General features: G+C 40.1%; 1 protein-coding gene across 1 annotated transcript in view; it reads right to left on the bottom strand.

The window, feature by feature from the left end:
- Positions 1 to 27,529, bottom strand: part of RBKS (ribokinase) — a 77,525-nt gene that overhangs the window by 29,997 nt on the left and 19,999 nt on the right. The window contains exons 2-6 of the mRNA XM_063390841.1: positions 22,712 to 22,844; positions 17,359 to 17,422; positions 14,599 to 14,661; positions 7,310 to 7,474; positions 1,709 to 1,800 (exon numbers count right to left, since the gene is read on the bottom strand). Of these exons, the coding sequence (XP_063246911.1) occupies positions 1,709 to 1,800; positions 7,310 to 7,474; positions 14,599 to 14,661; positions 17,359 to 17,422; positions 22,712 to 22,844 (517 nt within the window). The remainder of the gene's footprint in view (positions 1 to 1,708; positions 1,801 to 7,309; positions 7,475 to 14,598; positions 14,662 to 17,358; positions 17,423 to 22,711; positions 22,845 to 27,529) is intronic.

Raw genomic sequence — 27,529 nt, 5'->3', positions numbered from 1 at the left:
ACACCTGTATTTCTTGTTCTTGAAATAGAAGTACTTTTCTTTTCTCCATGTGGTGGTAATAATAATACCCCTGGATCCAGCAAGCTACACTTCTCAGAGAATGTCTCTTTCAAGACTGTCCCCTAGCAATAAAATACAACAAAAGGAAAACTTTAACATGTGTGATGCAAAGAGCGAAAAGTCAGGAACAGGCAAGTAATGAAAAACAAAGTTTTATTTCTAACATATGGGGAATAAGTTCTTGCACGGGATAAAAATTAACAAGTGGCAGTATGAAAAAGGCAAACTACAAATAACATTTACTAAATAGTGGGAGAGTATGGATGTTCTCAGCACAAATTGTGAGCCATTGCACCATTTAGCCAATCCAGAGGCATAGTCCAGGCATAAGAGCTTTCTGATAGCATTAAGAAAACATGATACTGGTGTTCTGCGAGTCCCCTGAACAAGAATAAATACTTTGCCTTAACATTCTCTTCACCACTTAGAACTGAATTCTGATATCTGTTGAGCAGTGTCTGAGCCACAAATTGTATCACTACCAGTTGTCCTGGAAACTCTGGCTTCCAGAGACCTGAGGAGCCTTGGCATCTTCCACCTTGCTATTTTGCTATTTCGCTATTTCTTGAATTTTCTGGAGTATGTGACCTTGGCAGACACATAATGAAACATCCCAGAATAAAATTTAAATGTCCTTTTGGGTTACTTAGGCTGACTCTCATATGCTAGAAGACTCACGGACTGAAAACTTCTCATATAGTTTGTGATGGGGTTCAACAGAAATTTCAAAAGAGGGTAATTGAGTCTTCAGAAATTTACACTGACAGACATTGTTATCAGACAAAAAATGCTACAAGTAAGCAGGGCCAGGCTCTTCTCTTAGCTTTCTGCCCTCCTCTCCACCCAAAGGGATCATGTTCATTGCAGAAATCACATTTCTTAGAGGTAACTTTAACTCTGATCAAGGCATGGTTCCTATTCACTAGGTTACTTCTCCCACATTCCTGTTTATATAAAGAGAGGGTGAGGGGAAGGAACGCAGCATGCCTAATGCTAATAAGTAGCAAATTTAAACAAAGGTCTTATGAAATATGGTTAATTTGTCTCTTGTGACAGAACCAATTTCCTTTGGGAGAAATAACACTCAAATTAGAAAAGAGAGGGAAAGGAGGGGGGGCAAAAAAGAAAAAAGGAAAATATACAGTTGAAGGCCAGAGAAGATTCACTGAAAACAGATCTGACAGGAAGAGGCATATGAAGCTTCTATTTACCATCAAGTGCAGCAAGCGTGCATCACCTTCTGGCAAGAGAATTTAAAACTGTCAGAACACTATGGCTAATGCATTCCTGCTAATCATATCAAGAGACCACAGAACAAGGACAAGACTCTATTTTAATATTTACCACTCAGTGATAACATTTAACAAGTGTCCTTTTATGGATGTGTTTTGCCAATCTACTTGTAAGGAAGGCTGGACCCAACTTTCATGCTGCAAACAGCTAATTTAATTTCAAGTGCAAGCTAAAGTTATTTTAGAATACTCCTCTTTGCTGGTTAGGTCAGGAATCAAACCTGTCACTCCAAAAGTTCTATGTAAGAGGAGCATGGCTCAATTTTCCTGCTCCCTCTGCTGCATTTCTGAGAAGAGTATCCTTCCCAAATGTTCCTGCTTAAGACTCCCTCTTTAACATGACATATGATCATTACCTCCGTTTCATTGCAGCAGAAGATATCAGAATAGGTATAAAACTGTGGATCTAGGTCAGCAAGGGCTGGAGCTGGATTAAACAAAGTCTTTACTGGAAAAAAAGAAAAAGAAAAAGAAAAAGAAAATCTAAATCTGGAGTGTTTTAGATTCATAAACCACCACTTGAAAGACCATTGTGTTTCAATCATAGACCCCAATATTTATTATTAACACACAAATTACTCTCAGTTTCTGCATTCTCGTCTTATACAAATGCTAAAAGCTTTGTTTATTATATTAAGTATTATTATATTAAAGTTCCATTCTAATTCATGTGCAGGCACCGGTCATGATGGGAACATGACAGAAGAATAACAGAAAAAAACTCCAAGAAATTATTAAATTTTTAAAAATGAGAAAATACTTAGATATTAATGCAATTTGTTTAACTGATGATGCTTCTTTCATGATATTAATAAGTTTTAGAAGAACTGATTTAGTTCTAGAATTTTTCAGTGTCCTTATCTGAGTTCTGTACATGAAGAATCACGAGTTATGGAGTAATGAAGGGCATGTCCAGACAAGGATTTAAATGTACTTCTGAGTGTATTACCCAACTTGTTCAAAATGTCACATTATAAAACTGTGGTGCAGACAAGGCACTGTATATTTTTAATATGCTATCTGGCAGACCTAGACCTAAACTTAACATGTGGTAGAATATGTTAGTTAACCTAACTTTAAACTGTAGTAGCCTAAGGCCCCTTGTAGCAGTAGCAAAGGTTTGTCATGAGAACAGTGTAAGTGACTTACTCACTATTAACACAGGAAGTCTGCAGCCTTGGTTTTTCACTTTGCCAATTCTCTGATTAATACTTGTGTCTTAACCACGAGGCCATCATTTTTAAATAGAGCACATACTCTTACTTCATAAATATTCCTTATAGTCAGTGATCAAATCTTCCAATTTGGATGCCTAAATTTTCAGTTCTAAACACATATTTAGACTGTAAGCTATAACATGTAATAGTCAGACACCCTGAACATTTCTGAATCCCAGTTAATGCCCTAACAGACAAAGATGCACAGACACTTCTGAAATCTGAGTACCAAGAAATTTAGGTGATTAACACTTTGAAAGTTTTAGCCTTTGACTGTCCAACTGTACCATGCCTCTCTACTTGACTCATTAAAAACAGTATTAAAGTGACAAAGACTTTTACTCAGAAGTCAGAAAATGCCAGGATTAGGAATTCCAATATAATCTTAATTTGGCTCCCTTATATTATTACAGTACAGTGTGTATTATAATAAACTCTTTAATTATATGATCACATACCACTGAAAAACAGCATGTGATCACATAATTAAAGACTGCAACATAATACATATGCAGAAAGGAGACAAATTAAGGTTTCACAGGCAACCTTAACTCTTGCATTTCCTATTTTCTTAACTGTAACGCTAATGAAGTTTTCTTAAACATAAAACTTTAAGGTATACTTTCCTAGGTAAAACAAACAAGCAGCACATACTGGAAAACAAATTGTCATGTGGTATCATACTGACATAAGCATGGGTCAGGAGCAGCACTGGAAGTGTTCCAATTTGGGTTTTAAGTAATACAGACTCATCTCGATCACAATGTAATACATTACTATTCGTTTTCTCCTATATTTACTATCTGCTGAGCATGGGGGGAGATAGAGGAACCCTAAGATCCTCTTTCAGGTTGTAAAGAAGAGCATGGCTTTTGAACAGGATAATCTGTTTGGTCCTCCTGAGGAATTTATTTTCTGCTGAAATTCTTTCACAGAATCACAGAATCATAGAATGGCCTGGGTTGGATGGCCATTTCCCCTTGACCAGTCACTACACACTTTGTAAAAAGTTGGTCTCCATCCTTCTTGTAGGTTCCCTTCAGGTACTGGAAGGCAGCAATTAAATCATCCCTAACACTTTTCCAGGCTGAACAAACAGCCTTTCCTCACAGGAGGGGTGCCCCATCCCTCTAATCCTCTTGGTGGCCTCCTCTGCACTCTCTCCAACAGGTCCATGTCTCTCCTGTGCTGGCCCCCAGAGCTGGATGCAGGGTTCCAGGTACAGGGATCTCCCCAGAGCAGAGCAGAGGGGCAGAATCCCCTCCCTGCCCTGCTGCCCACGCTGCTCTGGATGCAGCCCAGGACACGTTTGGCTTTCTGGGCTGGGAGTGCCATGGCTGGGTCTTGTCCAGCCTCTCACCCAGCAGCAGCCCCAAGTCCTGCTCCCCAGGGCTGCTCTTGGTCCCTTCATCCCCCGGCCTGTGCTGATACCAGGGCTGCTCCATCCAGGTGCAGCAACCTGCACTCGGTCCTGTTAAATCTCGTGAGATTCCCACAGGACTACTCCTCGAGCTTGTCACTCCTCTCCCTTTGCCAAGATCCATTCTCCTCAATGAGTTTTTATTCTTTATGCCTCCTTGCACAGGAACTATGCAATTGTAACCTTTTTCACTCAACTTTCACCACATCATATCTCTTTATGGCCTACAATTCCTTTTCCCACTTCCAGTGCCCACAGTCTGCTCCCTGACACTACCTCCATATTCCAATCTCTATTCAACAAATCCTAATCTCTGTTCCAATTTTATTCCTCTTTCAGCTTCTCCTTTCCTTTTTCCTCTGCCACCCGCAAAAATCAAGTAAATCTCTCCTGCATTTCCTTTGCCTGAAATCAACTCTCCATCCCCAGCATTCCCATCCAGCTTTGTCTCTTCTGTATTTAAAGTGAACAAGCTCCTACTCTGTGCTTCCAGGGTTTACAACATATCCTTAACAGTATAAAAGGAGTTGCCTAAAGCCTGATTCAGGAATTACACTGGAAGTCATGCTGCCCAAATGGACAAGTGCCTGTATGGACAGATACTCAGGGGAAGCCAGCTGTGAAGCTCTTAACAATTTTCTGATGGCTATGTGAAACGTATTTATTTTCCAGAGGTAGATAATACAGCTAAAATCAGGCATGTTTCCATACTGTTGTGAAGGCTTATCTTTAAAAGAAAGCTCCCTTGCCATTAACTCTTAAGTAAATTTTAAGGTAGCTGGTATTCATAATTCGAAAGCTAGGGTAGGGTGGGAGGCATTTTCCATTGCTTGGTTTGTGCAACCACAGTGCTTTGGCAGAAATCATGAAGAGTTTAACCACAGAAAAACAGCTGTTATGAAAAAGTGTAGCCCAAGATTAAAAGCTTGAAGCATCCAAAAATAGATCTGCTTCTTGCAAGTGACATGGAACCTTTAACTGAGGGTACTTCCAGTTCATTCTTCATGACATCATTAATATGCTGGGCATTATCAGCCATCTTTTATGGAGTCTGTCATTAGAGAAGCCCAAAACCAGACTTCTGGAAGCCACAGCAGCTTCTCACCATCAACCACTAAAACCCTTTAATTGTCCAGTCAGATTTCCACTACAATTTATACCTACTTCATATAGTTATTCACAATCCTTCCTTCCTTCCTTCCTTCCTTCCTTCCTTCCTTCCTTCCTTCCTTCCTTCCTTCCTTCCTTCCTTCCTTCCTTCCTTCCTTCCTTCCTTCCTTCCTTCCTTCCTTCCTTCCTTCCTTCCTTCCTTCCTTCCTTCCTTCCTTCCTTCCTTCCTTCCTTCCTTCCTTCCTTCCTTCCTTCCTTCCTTCCTTCCTTCCTTCCTTCCTTCCTTCCTTCCTTCCTTCCTTCCTTCCTTCCTTCCTTCCTTCCTTCCTTCCTTCCTTCCTTCCTTCCTTCTTTCCTTCCTGCCTGCCCACCGATTGTCACAAAAATAATGAATAATCAATGCCCGAATGAGAGGATGTCATGACATGTACATGACATGATGAGATATCCCTCTCCAGCTTACAGATCCAGATAACCTTCACTGAAAAGAATCAAAGAGTTTTGAGTTTCCATATTCTTTCTCTCTTATGTTTATTTCTTTCAGTAAGAATGAAGAAAAACAAGAAAAAAACCCCTCATTGAAACAGAGGTTTGAAGCATCTGGGTATGCATCTGCTTTACACAAAAATAGTCAAGTGAACATTCTAACATGAAGTGCTACATAATACATGAGGGTATTGCATGCTAAAAGAAGGGAAATTGCATTAACAATTTAGTGTTGGCTACAGATAGGTTTTTACAGTGCTACAAACTCAGCTGTTTACTTACATTTGATGGCACATGACATTTGAACATGTGTAGCCTATTGTTTTAAAGCATAAGCAACCAAACTTCCCTGACAGAAGAGCTGCAGAATGATAATATAGTGACAGCACAGAACTACAGCTGGCCCACAGTTAACTACTATCTTCTCTTGATATATTGTCTACAGTTGCTAAGTGCTTGTATGTCTGTTCTGTGTATGAGGTTTGAATTTTTTCAATTGCTTTTTAAAAAATCTTGTCTTTTCTTCTGTCACAGGCTGGCATCTTGCCATAGGAGGGTGACAAAAGTGTGAAGCATCTTGCTAAAACTGTTCATAGAGTTAGAAATAGACAAAATAAGTCATGAATATTGATTCATGATTCAACCAGAGTTCATTAACCATTAGATTAAGAATGCTGTTATCCATTTTCATAAAATGTAATGACAGAAATACAGGTGCACAACAGGTCATGGTGCAGAAGGTGAACTGGAGAGCACACAATCCCAGCATGCCATGATCTACTGGAGCTAGCCTGGACCCAGCTTGAAGAAAATAGTAAGTTCTGATCCCAGTTCCATTCCTGATCTGCTGCATGACTGACTATGTTATAAGCTGTACCCATCCCAGTCTGATCTTCTGAATAGAAGGGAAAAACATTTTTTAATCTCATATAGATGCCTCTCTTGCATAATTATTTACTTAGTGTTCAAATACTGTGGTAATTGTGCTTGAGTAACTCAAAGAATTACAGGCACTTAAACAACAAAAATATTATGTTGATAATGAAATCCCACCCTGTTCAAGCAAAGTATCAGCTTTCATCTACATATATGCTACACTGAAAGAACAATGCTCTACATTTAAAAGTATAGTACAGTAACAATCTTCTAATAATTTCACATACCATGACTGTCTTTGCAATGGCATCATGCCCAGTCACACTCTAAGAATTTTGGTTAGGAAGAAAAAGCTTTGTTTTTATTTTAAGGATGTCCCTGTACAAAAAACCACAGCCATACCTACTGCTATGTTGGGAGAACAAGGGCATAGAGGTTTTGAGGTAATTTCATTCACTTTCCTGTGTGTGGAACTTTACTGACTTGTATTGATTATGCCTGTTTTGCTCTGGAATCATAGCAGAGTCAGGCCCATAGCTCCTGACCTACCAACATCATACTGTATTTAATCACAGCAGGAAAACAGGAGGAAAGGCAGCACCAGACATATACAGGGAGATTGTAAGGGTATGAGTTGATTTGCTATCCAAGGTTAACACTGCAAAATCTTTAAAGAAAATTCATTCTCATTAGCATAGCATGAATTTGTTGGCTATTGTTTCAATTCTAAATAAAACTATAATGACAGAAACCAGAATAGACTACAGGATCTTTATTTAGAAAGCATGATAAAGAGTATTTTTCATGCAGCACAAATGAAAGAGAGAAAACAGCTTATGTTAAATTACCTCCACTGGCACGTGCCATTTTCAGAGCTTCAAGAGAAACAGCAGGGGTTATTTCTAGCTGGCAAACAACCACTTTGGCTTTACAGATGACATCAGAAGCCCTCTTCAGGTCTTCAAAATTTAAAAGCAGGTTGGCTCCTGGGACTATGACAATAACATTCTGTCCTAAAGAGAAGATATTGTATTTTTTACTTTAACTTTGGCAATAAAGTATGTAAAACAATTCCTTGCACTTTTTACAATACATTTCTGATGAGTATTTCAATTTACATTCCAAAAAACCCCATTAAAATTCTATGCATTGCTGACATTTTCAAATACACAAATATTTCAGAGGATAATTAAAAAGATCGATGTACTAATGAACCAACACTGCACAATAAATGCAAGATAAATTCCTTTGGGAAAAATCATGTATGGGCATTCCCCAGTCTTATTTTGATGTCTTCTGTGAACTCTAAAGAAGCACTGCACAAGTTACAGTGGAGATGGTGGATACACACTGAGGCTGATATTTGCATCTTCCTAAAATATTCCAGTAGCATTTGGAAGAGAAAAGCATCAATGTGATTACTGAATACATATGCCAAAAATGGCATAAAAATTTTAATTTTCCCATCAGCTGGGAACAAAAAGTATTTCACACAGCTAAGAAAATTATGCATGTTCTTTAGATTTCAGAGAAGCATGCTTGCACCATTCACCTGAGACATTTCAAGCTAGGCTTCCTAACCATCACGAAAACCAGAACCAGCTTGTCACCAAAGCCCAGAAAGCTGATGCCTGTGTCTAGGGAAAGTTTTATTAGAAGTGAGTAAAGAAGGTGGGCAACAGTTTCTTCTGCTCTTAGAGGTGGCCAGGAGAATGGTCTAAGCAAAGCTGTGCGTGTGGAAGCATGGCAGTCTCAATGCACATCTAAGATCCTTTTTATTCTTGTAGTTTGTTTTACAGTTAGGTGAGGTTCATTTACGTAGGTTCCAAATATTCTTTTGTTTTTCTTCAGACACAGAAATCACCTTCTTTTATTGCAGCTTCTTTCTTTTTTTAATCTCTGTTACAACACTTAGAGACCTTCAGGCATGGGTGCCTTCAAATTAAAATTTATTATTAATCACTCAGGTATTAACTTCAATAAGTCAGTTGTTCCTTGATTTACAGGTTCAGCCCGCCCCCGCCGAACATTCCTTTAAGGACTGCCAATCATTAAAGGCTACCAATTCTGTAATGAACTGAATTACTCTGCAAATAAATATTTATGTTTTTCAATACATTATTTTTGTTGAATGTGACTTCAAAGTCCTTCGACTAAGAACGTGCAAAGCTTCTCTCCCTAAATACATTAAAAAAAAAAAAAAAAGCAGGACAATGGAAAGAATAATATAGTGATCTCAGAGGGAGGGACCCAAGCTTTCCAAAGCAATTCTGCTGTCAATGGTTTGGTACAGAACAGCTGCATATGAAAAGCAAAACCTCAGCACTTAAAAGCCAACGCCCTGCTTTTCAACAGACAATGATGGGCATCTTGGATAAAAAACAAAAGAAAACAAAACAAAAAACCTTCCCCAGCAAGTAAATGTTACCAAAGATATCTGAATCCTGTTGAGAAAATATTCAAAGGCAAATTGCCCCTATTTTGCAAAGAGTGTATTTTGATAGCTTTAGGGTGCAGCAGTGCAAGCAGTAAAAGACAGGGAATCACAGGAACAAGAATCTCTCTCATTTCTGCCCGGTCTCTGTGCTTCCTAGAATCTCAGACTCTATGCACGTCTTGCTGCATTATCTTGCTCTACAGAACTATTTAGCTGTACTGACATGTATATTATTATCAGACTTTGGAGCTAATGGCCCAAGGCAGTAAGGAGGGCTGTTTGCTTAAACTCCTATATACAAATTCAAGGTAGACCATGCTACACTGGATCACAGTCTGAAGATTTTCTTCGTAACTGGGAAAGGTCAGAGCCTTAGAGTCTGCTTTCAAACCTGCCAGGGAAATGCAGAACCTACTGAGGTGCAACAGTCCAGAAAGACTAAACCCAAGCTGGAGGGAAACCCCTCCCCCCATTCTTAGCTACATACACCACACTAACTGAGTGATAGCAGTCACCACAAACTTGCATCAGGGTGCATGAAGGCAGAATCTGGAGCCATGCACCCACAATTAATATAAAATTTTGTATTAGCAGCAACCATTTTGTTGAAAGTAATTATTTCTTGCCAGGGAAATCAGATGGGAATTCAGCATCAAGGACAACAGAGTTAAAGACAGATGGCAAAGAGGGGTGAGATTTATCTTGTCCAACATGAAATAATTTCTTAAGATTAAGAAAAATACTAAACACTAGAAAAGTCTAAGAAAACTAATTTCTAAAAATTGGTTTTCTGTGTTCTTTCAACAAGGAGAAGAGACAAATATTTTCAAAAGGTTTGTTAGTCTTACATATCATAGGTATCTGTTTGAGAAGGAGATAAACTATTGTCCAGAAAAGTCTGTGTACCTCTCTTAACCCTAGGTGACACCTTAAACTGTAGACCTAACTTCTAAAACTACTCCAGTGAGGCAAATCATTACCCATACCAGAATAATATATTTACAGCATTACTGTTAATTCTAAAATCTCTTTTCTTAGACTAAAAATATCAGTTTTGATGGGAACATCTATATAACTTTGAGTTTTGCAGACATCAGCTAGAATATTAAGGGCCATATTCACACTTGCTATAAGCTGTAACAGCTAAATGAAACTGATAAGCTTGCACAGGCTTATACCAGATGGGGACTGGGTCCAGTCAGGATGAATGCTGCATACATTAAAAAAACTGTCCTAAGTTTGGCTTCTAAAACTGCTACTGCCAGTTCTTAGAAAGATGGATAACTCAAGCCAGATTTTTTTTACAAGGGTCATCTTATAGATGACTCCAGATGAGAAGTGCCAGTGGAAAAATCAAATGTCAAAACAGTAAACACCCAAGTGCGATAAACTTCTTTACAACTGGATGACAAGCCTAAAGACTATCAGTAGTGTTTAGAATTAATCAAAATATCAAACAGATCAAACAATGCCATCGTAACAATAGCTGCAGAGCTTGTGCATAATAATTCACACAGAAGAAAATTTTATTTGTGACCAGAAAAGAATGTTACAAGAAAAGCATGCTGCCAATTCACATGGTTCATGAATATGAGGGTGAGTTTGGGGTATGTTATGGTATCATAATTTCTAGGCAACCACTTGTTAGAAATATTGAAGAGTTGCACACAAAATATTCAAGTTCATGAAGAAAGTCTGTATGTAGAAAGTCTTTAAAATTTAGGTGACATTTTTTCATAAAACTGAAGGTTCAAACCAAAGATTTTCCTCTATGGAAAGTATAATACAAACAAGCTGGCATATGTATTCTAAGTTTTCCTTGTTTACTTAGCCTTACCTAAACATATATTCTAAATGTTTTTTTACTAGTTGTGCTTTGGTACTGAAGGTACACTCAACTTACAAAGTAACATCTATTCAGTGTTCATGAATGATTAATAACTTTATCATAAAGTCAGCACAATGCCTGTCTCAAGTAAGGGTTATCATGCAGTGTTCTGTGCAGGTGAGCTCCAAGTCCTAACTTGCAATAATCAAGAGAATTTTAATCATGACTTGCCCAACTCTGTTGTGCCTCCACTGAATTTTTTCTAGGAATAGGAATATGAATGTTGTTGGACTTGTTCAAACCTCTAGTCCAGTTAGGCCAACATAATGGCACCATCAACAGTCAGTACCAGATGTGGACAAAGCTGCAAGAATCTTCAGAGGTAATCATGTAAAAAATTATCCTCAAAGAGGGTTTTTCCCTCCCCACATGTGTGTGTAAAGGCACAACACACATCATCACTTTATGGAGCTCTTGCCATCCAAAATCACATTGCTAGCAGAAGGTGTGCTAAGTGACAGAGCTAGTGGCAAGAAGCCAGACTGAAAGGGGAAACAAAACCTTGAGTTCGAAGTGGTGAGATGCACCTCGAAGAAAATGTGTTAAGCAGCTGGATGTACCAGCTTTTATCCTTAAGAGAGAGAGTAGAGATCTGAAGGGTATGAGATCCTGGTATTCTGAAGCTTGTGTTTAGTACAACAAAACTTCCAGAAAAGGCAGCAGCGTAAAAGAGAGCACCTGAAAGGAACATAAGGTCCCAGAAATATTTCTGCACAGATTACTGAGACCAGCCCAGAGGGAATCTTTGCAGCATCTCTGGGCTGCACATTTTTCAGTGCAGCTCTATAAACTCGTTCAACATCTCTCTACCATTCTGCATTAAAGCAGAGATGGAACCTTTCTATCTTTTATTGAAATGATACTGTATTGTCCCAGAATATAATCAACTCTGAAAGTATCAAACGTGCCTGATAGTTTCCAATTTTTAGCACTTTGCCAATTACAATAGCAGATGAGTCATACTTCTGCAATTCAGTAACCAGTCAAAAACTTCCAAGAAATTCTGCAGCACCAGTTAGACAGACAGAGGTAACATCAAGGAAGATTTACTTCAGAGCCTCATCCGACTCTGTTCTCTACAGCTTTCTTTTGCTCTGCCTTCCCTCAAACATCACAGCACACCCTCTACTTGCATATCTCCTACTTCTCCCCGTGATTTTCTCAGTTGATTTGAGTTGGTAATTTCTCCAAGCGTCAATACTTGTAAAGATTTGGTAAGAAGGATAGGTTAGGTGTGTAACAATGCAGCAATGAAAACTTGTCAGTTTAAAGAGATGATAGCTATGTTTTTTTATTTGTCCCTCATCTTAACATAAAACACCATCACCAACTCCAACTTCCAATGCTTCCCTTTTAGGTATAATTAGAATTAGAAGAAACTACTTTACATCAGTCCATTGAGTGCTGTGGTGTTTCAGCTATGCCAGCACAGCCACTGCAGTAAAACGCATGTGTAGACAAGCCCTTTGGAAACTGCTGTAAAGCCTGTTTAGGTCAAATCAGCCAGGTTTCTACAGAAAAAAAAGAAAATGTCTCTTGCAACAGCAAAGAACATAAGTACTGCTATTTTACTGCAATTTACTCAATTCAGGCGCCAGATGGTTTTTGAGAGAAGTAACAACGAGAAACATTACCAATTCTGTGCATCTGTTTGCTTTAGAGCATAGTTCTGACCAGGTTTGCTCTTCAACTAGATTTTAAATTAAATTTGAGGCCAGTGCTAACTTAGCATATGATTTTTCAGTTACTCAGAGGCACAAACTACATGGCATTAGGCATTATTCATGTCAATGTGTGAATCACAAGACCGTCATATACTCTTCACACTGACATTACCACGTAAGATAGCCCACTGTGAATCTCATGTCCCCAAACATTTATTTCTCTTTCCTGGTGCCTGTAAAGGTTTAACATCCACAAGATTGTTTTGTTCCTTATCCTTCAGAAAAATTCTTGATGGTAAAATTTGAACAGGTCATCCTCTGCTCATTCAAGTTTAGACTGTTTTTATCTTAGCTGGCCATGTATATGAATTGGGAAATTAGAAGACTGGTTCTTATTCAACTACTCTGGACAGCAAGCCTAGTGCTAGACATGTACAAAACACTGAGGCCCAGGAGCACTAGTGGAGTCCCACTGTCTCTCCTGTTTACAATGGCCATAATGACTGTAGGCAGAATAAGAAGTGTCAGGAGTTGCTGTGTAATCTACCTGCTGATCCAAGCCAAGAAAAGGAGGTGGAAGTTAACAGGCAGCTATCCAGGTTATCCAATGTATTAGCATTACCTTATTTCTGAATTAGAGCTGCCATGCAAGGCTTAGATTAATCTTACTTAGGGAAAATTAAACTCACATCTCCAACTAATTTGCCTAATTTTCCTGAATATTCCTGTGCAGGCTTGCCTTTAGTCACAGTTCCTTCCCAGTTTTGCTGCGTGAGTAAATAGTTATGTTTCCTTTCCCATTTTGAGCTGCAGCCCAATGTACAACCATCAGGTTACATAGGAGCTTGGTAAGTTGATGTGTCAGCTAAGCTGTGGTAACTATTGAAATGAGGCCTCTTAGCAACTCCAAAAGTGAACTAATCCAATCACATTTAATTTGTTATGTTTGCATAAACATTATCAGTCCTGAGTCTATATTTTGATCCAGACACACTTCTTTTAAGGGCTCTCAATAGCTTGAGAAAATAGCTTGAAAAGACATGTAGATGTGGCGCTTAAGTAGATGGTTTAGAGGGGGACTTGGCAGTGCTGGGTCAATGGTTGGACTCATGACGTTAAAGGTCTTTTTCAACCTAAACTGTTATATAGTAAAAGTGATGGGTAAGTCATAGTAGGAAAAGAGAGCTTTAACTTTCTAATATACTGTGTGTTCAGGACAGTATAAAACTAGGCAGATCACCTGGCTGATTAAATTATGCTTGAGGAAAAGATACAAAGTTTTCTGAGGACAGTTTAGAAGTCTGGACAAAGCATATGAAAACAAGCCAAATCTTTATTTCTTCCCCTGCAAAATAAGAGCAAAGGCATAGGCTAAGGCAAACTAACACAGAAAAAAAGCCATTTCACTGTGTACTCATCACTGAAGATGCAACTTGAAATCAACATTTGTGGTAAAATTACAAGATCAACAGAAATATTTCTACTTATACGGAGGACAATTCCTTTTCCTGATTGAGGGCATAATGACTCACTTGGTATCCTGAGGAGGCAAAGCTTTCCCCCATAGGACCAGAGGAAATGGCCCCAAGTTATACCAGGGGAGACTTAGATTGGATATTAGGAAAAAATTCTTCACTAAAAGGGTTGTCAAGCACTGGAATAGGATGCACAGGGAAGTGGTTGAGTTACCAGCCCTAGAGGTATTGAAAAGACATGTAGATATGGCACTTAGGGAGATGGTTTAGGGTAGACTTGGCAGGGCTGGGTTAATGGCTGGACTCCATAATCTGGAAAGGTCTTTTTCAATCAAAATGATTCTATAGTAAAAATGCTGGGTAAGTTGTAGTGGAACAGGAGAGCTTTAACCTTCTAATACACTTGATGTTCAAGAATGTAAAACTAGATAGTTCAGCTGGCTGACTGAAATATGGCTATCACACTACTAATTAAAGCATATGATTCTGCTGCTTTTAAGCACCTAATTCTACATTGCCTGCAATAAACAGAAGTGCAATGAAGTGTGACTAAAATCTCAAAAAATTGAAAAATGTAGAAAAAAAAATCCACAATTAACAGTGACAAGGCAAAGGTTTTTTTAATGGCTGCAAAGGCAGAACAAAGAGGACAATTCAGAGCAGAAATATGTACCTTCACTGTTGACAATTATTGAAGCAGTTCCAGTAGCAGCATCTGCAGTTTGACCTACAAATGCTAAGAAAGGGAAAAGTTAGAGCATGCACTAGTTCAATACATTACTTTCAACCAATAGCATGTGACACAGTTTAATTGAATTAAATCTAAAATGAACCCATAACCTCCAGCAATTTAAAAATGCTAATTACTCTTTCATGTGCAACAATGCCAGAGAAGCTAACAACAACAAAAAGTGTTAATTTACACCCACAAAACAGAAATACGAGTCCAACATTTTTTAATTTGGCTACATCTCTGCATTAGAGAAAGCATGTTATTTATACAGCCTTCTCAGGCACTCTACTCCTACTTGGAAATATTTCTTTTATCCAATGAAACAATAGAGTCAAGGCTAAAGAAAAACAAAAATACTAGAACAACCCAGCATTTCATTCTGTGTAGATTTGCATTTCAGCAGCAATATTTTAAATAATGCTATGAAGGCAGCAGTGGGGTTATATGTTTCCTCTTTGGATTATTATTCAGAGAAATTAACACAATGCTGGCAGCACTGTCTGTTAGAATGATTGTTCCATGTTTACTACTATAAGAACCTGTTTTCAGCTGACAGAAAATTTGTCAAATATCAACCAATGATAGGAACTTGGTAGTATAAAACAGCAGCATTGTAGCAAAAAACTGACCAAAAAGCTGAGAGTTTCTTTTTTCTTCCCCAAAAACGGTATTTGAAAAAAACCTACTACTCCATTTGAGATAAATTCTGGTGACCTTTTGTTTAAGGAGCACTGGTGTTCTAACATTTTAGAACATGGATTTAATACTGGGCAAAAGTGGGCTTCTTTCTCAAGATGTGCCTTTGTGTCCAGTTTAACAATCTGCTCCAGTGTGAAGAAGGCTGAAAAACACCTTACGTCATGCTCATCTGGTTTTGCTGACGTCTTGCAGGTACCTGCCCTGGAGGTACCCTTGTCTAGCTCAGTTACCAGGCTCAGAGCAGGACTTCCCTTAAAATTACAGCTTCTTTTCACCATGAATTCTGTCTGCACACTGGAACTGAAAGCAGAGAATGTGTGTCTTCTGTACTCTCAATGCTCTTGCAGCATGAAAAGCAAGTAGCCTGGTTCAAATGCGGGAAAAGGAACAACAAATCAATAAAGATCTAAATGGTCTGAGCAGCACTGGTGGCTGGTTGGTTGTGGAAGACAAGAAGTCAGGGAAAGGGGAAAACTACAAAACAGACTGGAATTGGAAAGAAAAGCTGCTATGCTAGGAAACAGAAGAACAACATAAAGAAGACATACAACAAGGACCCAAGATACGAGAGCTGGCAGAACTGGCATTACCCCAAGGATTTTCATCCAGTACCCAGTATCCTTATATACAACGGGGATATGCTAGAAAGGGACTAAACCAGGACAAAAAGCCCATGACTGAAATAAGACCATCTTGAGCAAAAAGCTCTGAGCACACTGAATCACCCTTGCCTCCAGATCTTGGAATACAAGTTAGGATCCTGGATCAACCTCACCAGCAGTGCATCTTATTTTTCTCCAGGGCTGATGAACAGAGGAGGTGACAATCCAACACAATTCTGAGATATTTTTAACTCAATCAGCAGAAATTGGGACCTTGGACCTAACCATTCCAATCCTTCAACTGATCTACCTAGGTAGCCATGAACTGCAATATGATGGAATTTCTGGATTTTTTCCCTACGCTTTTCTTTTGTTGCTATAAAGATTATTTAAAAATTGATGTTAAGATTGCAAGATCAATCATTGAAATCAGAAAACGTTAAAGTTCTTTGTGGCATATGCATTTTCATTAAGTGCAATGAATTATAATTGCTTCATTTGCACGATCAAAGACATGAGGTAGGCATGCTTTGGAGACATTCAAAACTGTACACTAACAGACACTGTTTTCATGGCATCCTTGCTTGGTTTCTCGCCTAAGTTGAAAGATACACAATGAATAAACCTAAAGCCCACAAAATAGTGATAGTTTTGTCTTTAAGGCAGGATTTGAATAATGCAGTAGATTAAGCTTGTGTCTGCACATTAAACAGAAGAGATAAACGGAATATTGAATTACCACTAGTGATTACATCTGTCCACTCCTGTCCAGCCCAAAGGAGACATGGGCCATGCAGACAAAAATGTGATCATATAGTTAAGCAGTGCACAGTAGAGAGGGCACTGATTTTACAAGGGTGAAAAGATAATAGAATATTGTGGATGCCTAATTTTCCCTTTTTCTGAAAGCCTTTTAACATTGATTTTTGTATGTATGTGTGCTATCATCAGCTGCAGCCTCTAAAATGACTGCACAGGTCGGTTCACAAAGTAAAGGTGAAATGTACTGCACTTACCATTGAATTTGCACTCCATCCCTCCTCTGACAACATGAAATTGAAAATGAGTAATCAGAACGAATTTTTCAATTTCTCACCAGGCATTATTATCTAATGATGCCAGACTAAACAATTGCATAACAGCAAGTTATCTTCAGCTGACTTGCACTGATGTAATCATGAAGTTTAGAGGTAATAATACTACATTTTATTTTTAGTGGTACAGCTGATTTCAGAAGTTCCCATATTCTCTCTCATATTCAATCATTCCTGCCAGCTGCATCAAAATAGTTATTCATAGTTTTGAATGGTAAAACATATCCAATAAGGTAAAAAAAAAAATCCTCCAGCACCAGTTTTTGAAGTTCAAAAAAATACAAAATATTTAAAGCAAATTTTACCTGTAGAAATACCATTCTTCTTCAAATTATCAACATAATCCTTGCCAAAGGAATCATTTCCAACCTATACAAAAGATAAAAGAATGGATTTTCTTTACAGAAAGGTGAGAGGATAAATAGACCATCTTTACACAGCCAAATGCTCCACTGTAATTTAAATACAACACTTTTAGTCTTGAAGCCCTTCGCTTTATTAATCAACAAATAATAAATTAAGAAATAATGGTAGAAATATATTAATAGCATTAACAAACAATAAGAAAAGTGTTCTGCAGTTTTCTCTTGCTCTATTACAAACACCCATGTTGCCATATTCAAGTTTCATCCTTGTACAATCCCTGTGCTCCTTTGACACTGAAACTTCTGTGGATTTTAAAATCTGGACAAGTCTGGAATTTTTCAGCTTTGAATTGAAAGCATTGACATCCATTCTGGTGTCCTTCTTAACTGCAGTTTGTATTTTGAATTTTCTACCTCAAGTTCCCTTGGTGGAAAAATACCAAACTGTGTCTATGGGATGGAAAGTGATGATAAACACAGCATTACCAATTTCTGCAATTCTCAGTACTAAATGTGTGTTTAGAAATTCAACATTTTTTGTTTGCATTATCCAGCAACAGCAGATCAAGTTGAGTTAGGGAGTCAAGCTATGGTCTATTTTTTTCCAACAGCAAGTTAAAAAGCTTGTAATTTCAGTTCCATTAATCTTTTTAGCTGAAAACAATTCTGCTTGCTGTTTATTCAAACTAACATAAATTTCTTTTTGTTGCATTACAAAAGCTGAACAAAGAAGATGAGGTACATGGAGAGCAAAATAGTTTAATTCACTTATAATCATGCAAGCATTTAAAATATATTTATAAAGCCAACAAAGCTTTTGAGTCACCACTCTTAGCCTGTCTTCAGCAGGCATAGCAGGTGTTCCCAATTCCAAGAGTGAGCTGTGTATCCAAGCAGTGTCAAAGACTAACCAATGCTACAAAAAGTACTTTTGCAAGTGGAAAAAAGAAACACCTTTCAGATTAGAAGCCAAATTGAGATACCGGTTAGGGGTCTAGAGGAGCCCTAGCCAATTACCCATCTTCTCACATACAGCACTACATAGCTAATGGTGTACTTAAGTTCCTAGAAGCACAAAAGCAGCTGTCTCTACTGGCTGTTGTTAGAAATTTGTCTATTTATGAGTTCAGTCCTTCAGAAAGCTTGGAGAAGGCCTGAGCACCAGCTAGTGATCACAAGAATTGAATACTTTGATTCAGAATTCTAAAATTTAAAGTGTCACAGATGGATGATCCTTCTTCTCACGTATTTGATTGCATAACCATGATTTGAAACTTCCATTTCCTACGACATCTATAAGGATTTTTTCTAAAGCATTATTATGGATAGTCCCAGTCTTTCAGCAAAGGAGGACAGCAATTAGGGTCAGAATAGTCAAGCAAGATGGAACAATCCTCTAGTACATGGAAAAAAAGTCCAAACAACCCAACATTTTCTTGGGTCACTATGTTATTCATTGTTAGCATATTAGAGTATTTCTGTACTTCTGACTACTCCCAATTTGTCAGACAGAGCAGGTTATCAGAAGCTGCCCCTTCTGACTGCTTTAGGCTGGATGACTGCAGCCATCTACAATTTAAACCTGAGTTGTGCTCACCTCTGCAGCCTAACAGCTCTGGAATACATTCCGTCTGATGGTACCACCTTCTCCCTCCCTTGCTACTACAATTCCTCTACAACAAATCTCACAATCTGCTCAGTTAATTCAGCAGCAAAATATTTCATAACTCTCTTGTAAAAGCTCAGCTGAAACTTCCTTCCTTCACTCTTCACCCTGCATGACTGACAGACAGCCATCCATCCCTTACTCTTTACCTGTCAAACCCGCTGAGAGCAGCCATGGCACTTTTTGCTCGCAGTAAGACATCTCAGTGCTGGAGGGAAGCCCTTCAGTGGGTGCCCAAGGAGGTCACTTTCCTCTGGAAACCTTTTTCCATGTTAGTTCATCAGTATCCAGCCCAGTTAATCCTAGTGCATTTGAAGGACTTTATTTCTCCATTCAGGCTTTACCCCCAAGGAAGACAAGAGTATTGAGCATCAGACTCAGTTTAGATTAAAGGCATATTTATTGACCATGTCAAATTATATAACATTGCTTTAAATATTTTCTGATTTTGCACAGACTCTGCTAGATGGACTACTGGATAAACAGAAAAATAAATGGCTTAGTCTGCTGACCACAGAACACTGTTAAGTGCTGAAATAGCATTTCTTTTTTCTTGAATTCTTGACAACAAAAGCCATTTATACAAGCATTATTGTCACACAGTTTGCATGTCAGAATAAGTGGAATTACATCAGTATTTTTCAGTCTGGGTTTTTCCTGCTTATGATCATATTTGCCAGCTAAGGAGCTGGCCGGCATCATAGCAACTAGAATTCTAGCAGCTTAAACATCGAACTCATCTGTACCTGAAAACTACTTACAACAAGAAGCATGTACCTCTTGATAATTTTTATTTATATGTTGTTTCTTCTTTTGAGTGTTTACTCTTTTTTGTCATTAGGGAATTAAGCAAGTACTAAAGACAAGCATAAGACAGTAATACAAAAGGAAAAAAACAATTGATGATACCCATCATATTCTTGGCTGCATGTGAGATACAGCTACACTCATATAAAGAAGTGAGAATTTAGCTTATAGCACTTTAACTTAAATTTGTCTTACGGATGATTTTAAAAGACTACACAACATGGTAATACAACACTTCCTTTTTCTAGGTAGGAATTAAATGCAGCCATGGCTTAAACAAAATTTAGTATATGCAATACCAGCAATGTCCAATGAAGTTCATTCCAAATTGTTTGTCAGAAGTAAAGCAGGATCTTTTCCAGCAAATACAATGTCTTTTGACCAACATCCCTCCAGCATCTTATTCTAGGATGCCTAAGAGATTTTTTGGGGATTGGTCATGACAAAAAGAAAGAAAACAGTTAGGGGAATTTAGAATCTCTCTAGAACACTGTTATTTTTTCAGTACTGCAACAGTGTTCTTGTATGAACCTGAGCAATTAATTTATTTGCTTAGATTCTTCATTACCCTGAAATTTCTCTGTAACTATCCCACCAGTGCATTGTTTTACAGGACAGAGCAAATTGACTGCTACTGTGATACACATCAATAACTCAGAGTAACAGTGGCCACTTGCAGAGGCATCCAGGCAGGAAGCAGAACACTGTTTGCAATTCCACTACTCAAACTCAATTTTTAAACTTTTTTTACAATTTTTACATTAAATTCCACAGCACTCTGTGGCATCTCTAGTCATAACAGTAAGTCATTATAACACTCTGTCTCTCAAACCCTCACCAAACACTGTCTCTTGTGTTTTAAAGCTCTAAGGTAAGAAAAATTCCTTGTCACTTGATCTGAGACATCTATCTCCAGTCTTTTTAAGGACATCCTTTGTCTAAATTACACTGCTACTAAGAGGATGCCACACTCCAATGGAATGTCCCTTTAGTATTAATGCTGATTCCATTTTCTGAACTTCAGATTGTAGAAGTAATTTTTGCACCCATGCTGGATAAAAAATGTTGGGAAATATGACCAAAATAGAAGCATGTAACTGAGCACTGAGTATGTGCTGAGGGGCAATCCAGCTAAAGAACTACTGAATACTTTAGATTATTTGTTGCAGTAAAAATAATTTAATTGTAGAAGCTCATTATTGCCAGATTCTTCTTAGTTTATTAAGCAAGAAATTTTATATCTCATTAACCTATGCAGATATAAGACAGTATACGAGACTTCCATGAGAAGAGATAGTATTTTGTGAGGCTATAAAGTGCAATTTTTAAGCACTAAATAATAAATTTCAAAGTTTAAAAAAACAGAAAAATAGAAAATGCTAACATTTTCTCCAACAAATACACAACAGAAAGAAAACCAAGGGAGACAGACAGACAGACAAAGATGGAAAGACAACGACAGAAAGATGGAAAGACAGAAAGACAGAAAGACAGAGAAGACTGGGTTTTACTAAAATAACTGAAATATGTTTTTGAAAAGTACTTAGAAAATATAGTAGCTACTAAATTTTATTACGAATACATGTGTTTCCATTGCACCGAGCAAAGCCTAGACCATTAAAAAAAAGAAAGCAAAATTCACACTTGCAATGGAAAAAAAACCCCTTTAACATTTAGCAGGAAATGTTAGAAGGGAATCCGCTGCCAGTTCATCTTGTACTTGAATCTGATCGTTCTTGAATGCAAAGATGATCAAATATACACAAAATGACAGAAGCGCAAACATTGCCAAAAAAACCCCAACGCCACACTGTAGAACAACTAGTGATAATAACTCATAGAAATGCTTTCAGGTGTAATTTAAATGTATAACTAACATTGTTTAGTCTAAATATTGAATTGAAAGAACAGTGAGGAAGGCTTCCTTGAGACATTTCCAATACTTCTCAAAAAATCCTTGACAGACAATGATCCAACAAATTTACCATCCTCCCCAGCTATGGCAAAAAACAAAGTATGTTCAGTATGTCCAGTCAATTTGAAGTTTCATCTACAGTTAGCACAGGATGGACAATAAAGACTACAGAAAGAAAAAAATTGATCTTAACCATAGTAATGATCACTCAAAACTTATAATGTTTAATGACAAAAATCAAAGAAAAGCATTGTAAGAATATAGCATCTGCCAAGTTGAATCAGCCCAATGGTCTGTGAGCATGTCTTCAGAGCTTTAATATATCAGAAGTTTCAGAAAAGCAGGCAAAAATATCCCATAGCACACAAAGGTGCTAGAATTTGGATATGATCACCTTATCTTAATCTCAAGTACTGAGCTAATGATTCAACCCTCAAAGCACTTTTACATTCCTTCTCAAATTTGTCATGGGCCTGTTAGTGTATGATTTTTAATCATCTACAAAGTACATTTCAGAGCAACCGTAGCTTCCAGCACCTAATGCCATCAATGAAGTGCTGATTGCTGTAACAGGGGGATCTAATCAAGATTTCTTAAACTTTGAACATGTCTAACTCTTTCCAATTTTCTTTTCCATGGTATATCAACCTAAGTTTTGCAAGCCTTCTCTACATGCAATTTCTGTCAGATCTGTAGCCAACTAGTCTTTGGTTCTGGCAGTGCTCTTAAACAGCCTCCTCCATGTTTAAATTTATAGTTGAAATAAGAAAAAGAAAGGAGAATTAGAGAGAGATTTTAAAAACCTAAAAACATACCGAAAGCTCTTTGGTAAGTGACCAAAAGGCTTACTGGAATTTGCATGAACATTCAGTTCAGCTGTAACTGAAGAGCAGGTCAGCGCTTACCTTGCAGATCAGCGAGGTCTTGGCCCCAAGTCGAGCAGACTGGACACACTGGTTGGCTCCTTTCCCACCAAAACCAACAAAAAACTTATGTCCAAGGATAGTTTCTCCAGCTTTTGGCAATCGCGTAGTAAGGCTATTCCAATTTAAAGCAATATTTACATACATTAGTGACTGAAGCATCTTCAAAATAAGAGTTACATTGTTATAATCCTAAATGGCTCAACAGTCAGCCTATAAGACTGAAAAATAGTTGAAAAAAACTTTTAGGGTTCTACTCCACATCCCACTAGTTTAAGTCTATTTCTTACATGCCACCGAGTCATGTTTCTTTTCCACTCAAGAGAGGGACTATCACCGTGGAGGCCCAACCAGGAACACAGACTGGGGACACAGATCTGGGTGCAACAGAGCAGCAGGGCAGAAGACCCTGCCCTTAGTTTATTTTTCCATTATATATCTGTGTCAAGGTGACCATGGATTGGAGAAGGGTATCGCCACCTCTCCTGTCACATTGGTCTAGGAGGCTGTCATTCAGCCTCCCCTTCTCTTGGAGAAAGTATTCATAACATTGCCAATATTTACAAAACATGGTCCTGTGTTTACAATTCACCAGCGTGAGAAACTGCACGTTTCTCCTTTAATATGAACGCTTAGCAAACCAGGAAAATTCATGGCAACATCTCACCCTTTTAAGTATATTAAAAAGAAAACAAAAAAAGAAAAATGAACAATTCTATGACAGGAAAAAAGAAAGAAAAAAAAACCTGTATAAAGTTCACCGACCTTCATTTAGGTGACGGTGTGAGGGCTACATGTTGGTCTGATTCTGCCTTTGCTACCCAGGGTTTCACCCTGAACCCCTTGCAATAATCTGCTCAAAATATCTCGAGCATAGTCTAACATAATTCAACCAACACCCTCATATATTTAAATTTTTATAAGATACAAGGGAATATACGGTGCAAAAGGCAGGAGCATTCCAAGAAAAATTAATCACTCAATTCAAAATTCTGAACCCCAAAAGTTCTGTCCCAAAACCACAACCCCCAAACAACGTGCACTTTCCCCACAGAGGTCACAATGTCTACCATACATAAAACTGAGCCATAGCAAACAATTCCTCTAAGTCCATGATTAACAGTCCGCTGGCTCTCAGCATCACACTGCTTCAGTCTGTCCTTGTCCAGCAGCTCCACAGGATCCAAAGTCTCTATGGAGGCCATATAGGAAAAGAGAGGATGCCAGTCCGTGTCCATGTCAATCAGATCTCGAAGAGGCTTCTGTGATGGGTGGCACTAGGGTGGCACAGGGTGCACAAAGTTTCAGGATCAAACAGGATCAGTCCAATGCACCTGAGGCAGCTCAGCAGACTTTCAGTGGCCGCCTTCTTAGCATGGATCGCAGAACCTGAGGATAGAGAACTTAGAAAACACAAATTGAGCAATTGACTTTTTCTCAAAGAATGCATGCAACATAGGATGTGGACGTAGAAACCCACTGCAAGGTCCAAGGAAAACTGACCATAGCTATGTGGCAACATCAACACTTCCTACACTTGAGATGATGGCTGTACACCAGCCAGAGAATTTTGCTCTTGTTCTAGAGCTTGGGAAACTGTTTCGTCCCCCTGACGTCTTCGTCTTTTTCTTCGCCTCCGAGTTTTCGGGCTTGGCGTGGTCTCAGCATGACCCACTGCTTTACAAGTTTCTGCAGTATGGTCTGGACCCACACCTTGTGCGCAGAAAAACAAGGGAGTCACTTTCTGTGCCTCCTTTTCCTGTTCTCCACTAGGCTGAATATCTGCCTCTGTCTCATGTCCATCATTCTGCCTCTGTTCTGCCGGCTGTGAAGCAGCCGTTGGGGTCATCACCATACAATCACAGGTGTTTAGAACTGCACAGGTCTGGACCATCTCCAGGATATTAGAAGTCTCCGGAATGGTTTCCAGGAGCCTCTGGCAAGCAGAATTAGCATGGCTTCTTGCTAATTGCTCCAAAATTATCATTGTCAAAGTTATATCCTCGACTCTCGTCTTTAAAAAATGCATCAGACGCGATATAAATTCATTAAAAGCTTCCTCTGGCTTCTGTGCTATGTCTAAGAAGTCTTCCTTTGGGGAGAAGGATAACTTGGTTTTTATCAATGCAGATATCCCTATGTATCTGCACGAATCTAAAACCATGAAAGAAAGGCCAGCTTGCACATCAGGGCAAGCATATTGACTCCTCCCCATAAGTAGGTCAACTCCGACCCCAAACAAGGGATCATCTCGAGGCAGGTGGCTATTTTCGACAGCCATTTGTCCAGCTAGGAATTTCCAATTTCTTTCAAAGGTAAAAACCTGTTGAGGTTCAAGCATCATTGTTGCAAGACCTCTTATTACAAAAGGAAAGATCAGATCCTCAAATTCTGCACTGATCCATTGAATTGCCTCAGTGAAGCTTATATTATCTTCTGCTACGTCCCTTGATAAGGGAAGCGGGACTGCCCATGATGGGTCATCATGGCTATGATGCTGTGAAACCACGTCCACAGGTCCCTGAACTGGCTCGGGCAAAGCTGCATCTTCAGGCAGCAGCTCTCTTAGGTCAGCAGCCTGGTTCACCTGGGATGCAGAACTAAAAGCCTCATCCGATTTCACGACAGGGAAAGCGTGCACATCAGACAACGCTTTTGCCCCGTTATCATCTCCCACAGCCGACCCGGCCCCGTAGGGGGGGTGGGCGGGGGACAGTGGCTCGCTCAGACTCCTCTCTGAGCGGGGGGGGCGATTGTCGCGCTGGGCAGGGAGGCGTGGCCGACGGGCCACAGCCTTCAGCTCCTGTTCCATCAGCCGATGGGTCGGTGGCCGGGGCCAGAGCCGGCAGCAGCTCTGCGGCTCCAGCGCTCGGCCCCGTCCCCTCTGAACGGAGGGGGCATGCGGCGGGGCCGCGCGGCGGCGCGGGGGGGCTGTCCATCGCGGGTGGCCCCGCAGCAGCGGGCAGCGTTGCGCCCAGCCCTCCCCCCGCGGCGCCGGACCGGCACCGGACGCGTGGGGCGGGGCGCGGCGCGGTGGGCGGCGGCGGCGGCGCCGCTGCGGGCACCGCACGGACCGCCGGCGGCGGCGACCCCGCGCACAGCATTTGGCGCGGCGGGGGGACGGGGCAAGGAGGGGCCGTCCCCGCCGCTCTCGCCTGCCGAATCCTGCGCGGAGCAGGTCGCGGCGGGGCGGGGCGGGCCGGGGAGGCGGCGGCAGGGGGCGGCGCCGTGCACGCCGTGCACGGCGGCCCCCCCGGCTCCCCGCAGGGGGCCCGAGGCGGCGCGGCTCCGCGCGGCAGCTGCAGGGCGGACCCCGCAGCGGTGGCGGGCAGCGGGGGGGTCGCCGCGACACGGCGGCCCGGGGCGGCGCGGGCGATCCCCCGCGCTCGGCGTGGGACCCGATGCCGAGCGCTCCGCCCCCTCGGCACCCCAGCTCCCCGCCCGGCAAACCGCGCGGGGAGCGGACCGAAAAAAGCTTCCCCGCCCTTCCAAAAACCCCGCTGGGCGCGCCCAACCCCCGACATGGGGGTGGGGGTCTCCTGCATCGGCTCCAACCCTGCATCAGAGCAATCCTCGTCAGAAGCGACGGAGCTCACAGGGGAGCCAGTCCTGCTTCCTGTCGAAAGCCCAGAATCAACTTCAAAGTCCTCTCCAGCCTCTTTTAGAAGTGGGAAGACTGTTGTCCATGCCCGTAAAAGAGTGCCTGCCTTAGAGTTTCCGTCAAGGACGGCAGAGAAAAGGCTTTTTCCCAGGGTTCTCCATGGGCCAATATAAAGTGCCTTTTCAGCAGTATAAAAAATTCCAAGTTTCTTTCCCCAGCTAAGCAGTTCTCTCACGTGTTTCCTGGTCAAGTCAGCGTCACAGGACAACAAAAAGGAGTGGAGCAGTTCCATCATCAATCGTTCCTCTGAGAACATCGTGGGTTTCTTCTTTTTGCAGCTGTAGAAGGCAGATTTTTTTTTTTTCTTTTCTTTCTTCTTTTTTCTTTCCTCACTAGCTTGCAACTTGACCACGTATAGGCGCCAGTTATCACCGTGGAGGCCCAACCAGGAACACAGACTGGGGACACAGATCTGGGTGCAACAGAGCAGCAGGGCAGAAGACCCTGCCCTTAGTTTATTTTTCCATTATATATCTGTGTCAAGGTGACCATGGATTGGAGAAGGGTATCGCCACCTCTCCTGTCACATTGGTCTAGGAGGCTGTCATTCAGCCTCCCCTTCTCTTGGAGAAAGTATTCATAACATTGCCAATATTTACAAAACATGGTCCTGTGTTTACAATTCACCAGCGTGAGAAACTGCACGTTTCTCCTTTAATATGAACGCTTAGCAAACCAGGAAAATTCATGGCAACAAGGGACGTCATTTCTTTTGTTCATGTTTCATGTTTCTACAGAAGTTGTACCTGATCCCTGACTGGGATTCTCCAGTGCTAACTCAATATAGATAAACCATAAATCTATAGGTCTCACTGTTCATAGGGGTTTTTTTACTGTAACATTAGGCTCAAGTTTACATATAGTTCATTTAATTCCATTACATCTTATTATACCTTCTTAAACTACTCTTAAGTAATTTTTCACTCTGTTGGTGTTCACATCCCTAAGAATTGTAATCGTTACCAAAACCTGCCTCTCCTCTGCTGTCATGCAGGCACACTGTACATATTTAACATTTTTCTTTTTTAATTTTTTCTCTTATAAATCAAGCTTTACAACTTCTCAGCATTTTGTTTTTTCATTGAATGCAGTCCAATTACATTTACATCCTTCTGCGTGCCCAGAACCAGATGCACTAA

The sequence above is a fragment of the Prinia subflava genome, chromosome 2, assembly GCF_021018805.1.
Source record: "Prinia subflava isolate CZ2003 ecotype Zambia chromosome 2, Cam_Psub_1.2, whole genome shotgun sequence".
NCBI classification, from domain to species: Eukaryota; Metazoa; Chordata; class Aves; order Passeriformes; family Cisticolidae; genus Prinia; species Prinia subflava.
Note: the sequence above shows the minus strand (reverse complement) of the source record. Positions and strands in the feature narration are given on the sequence as shown.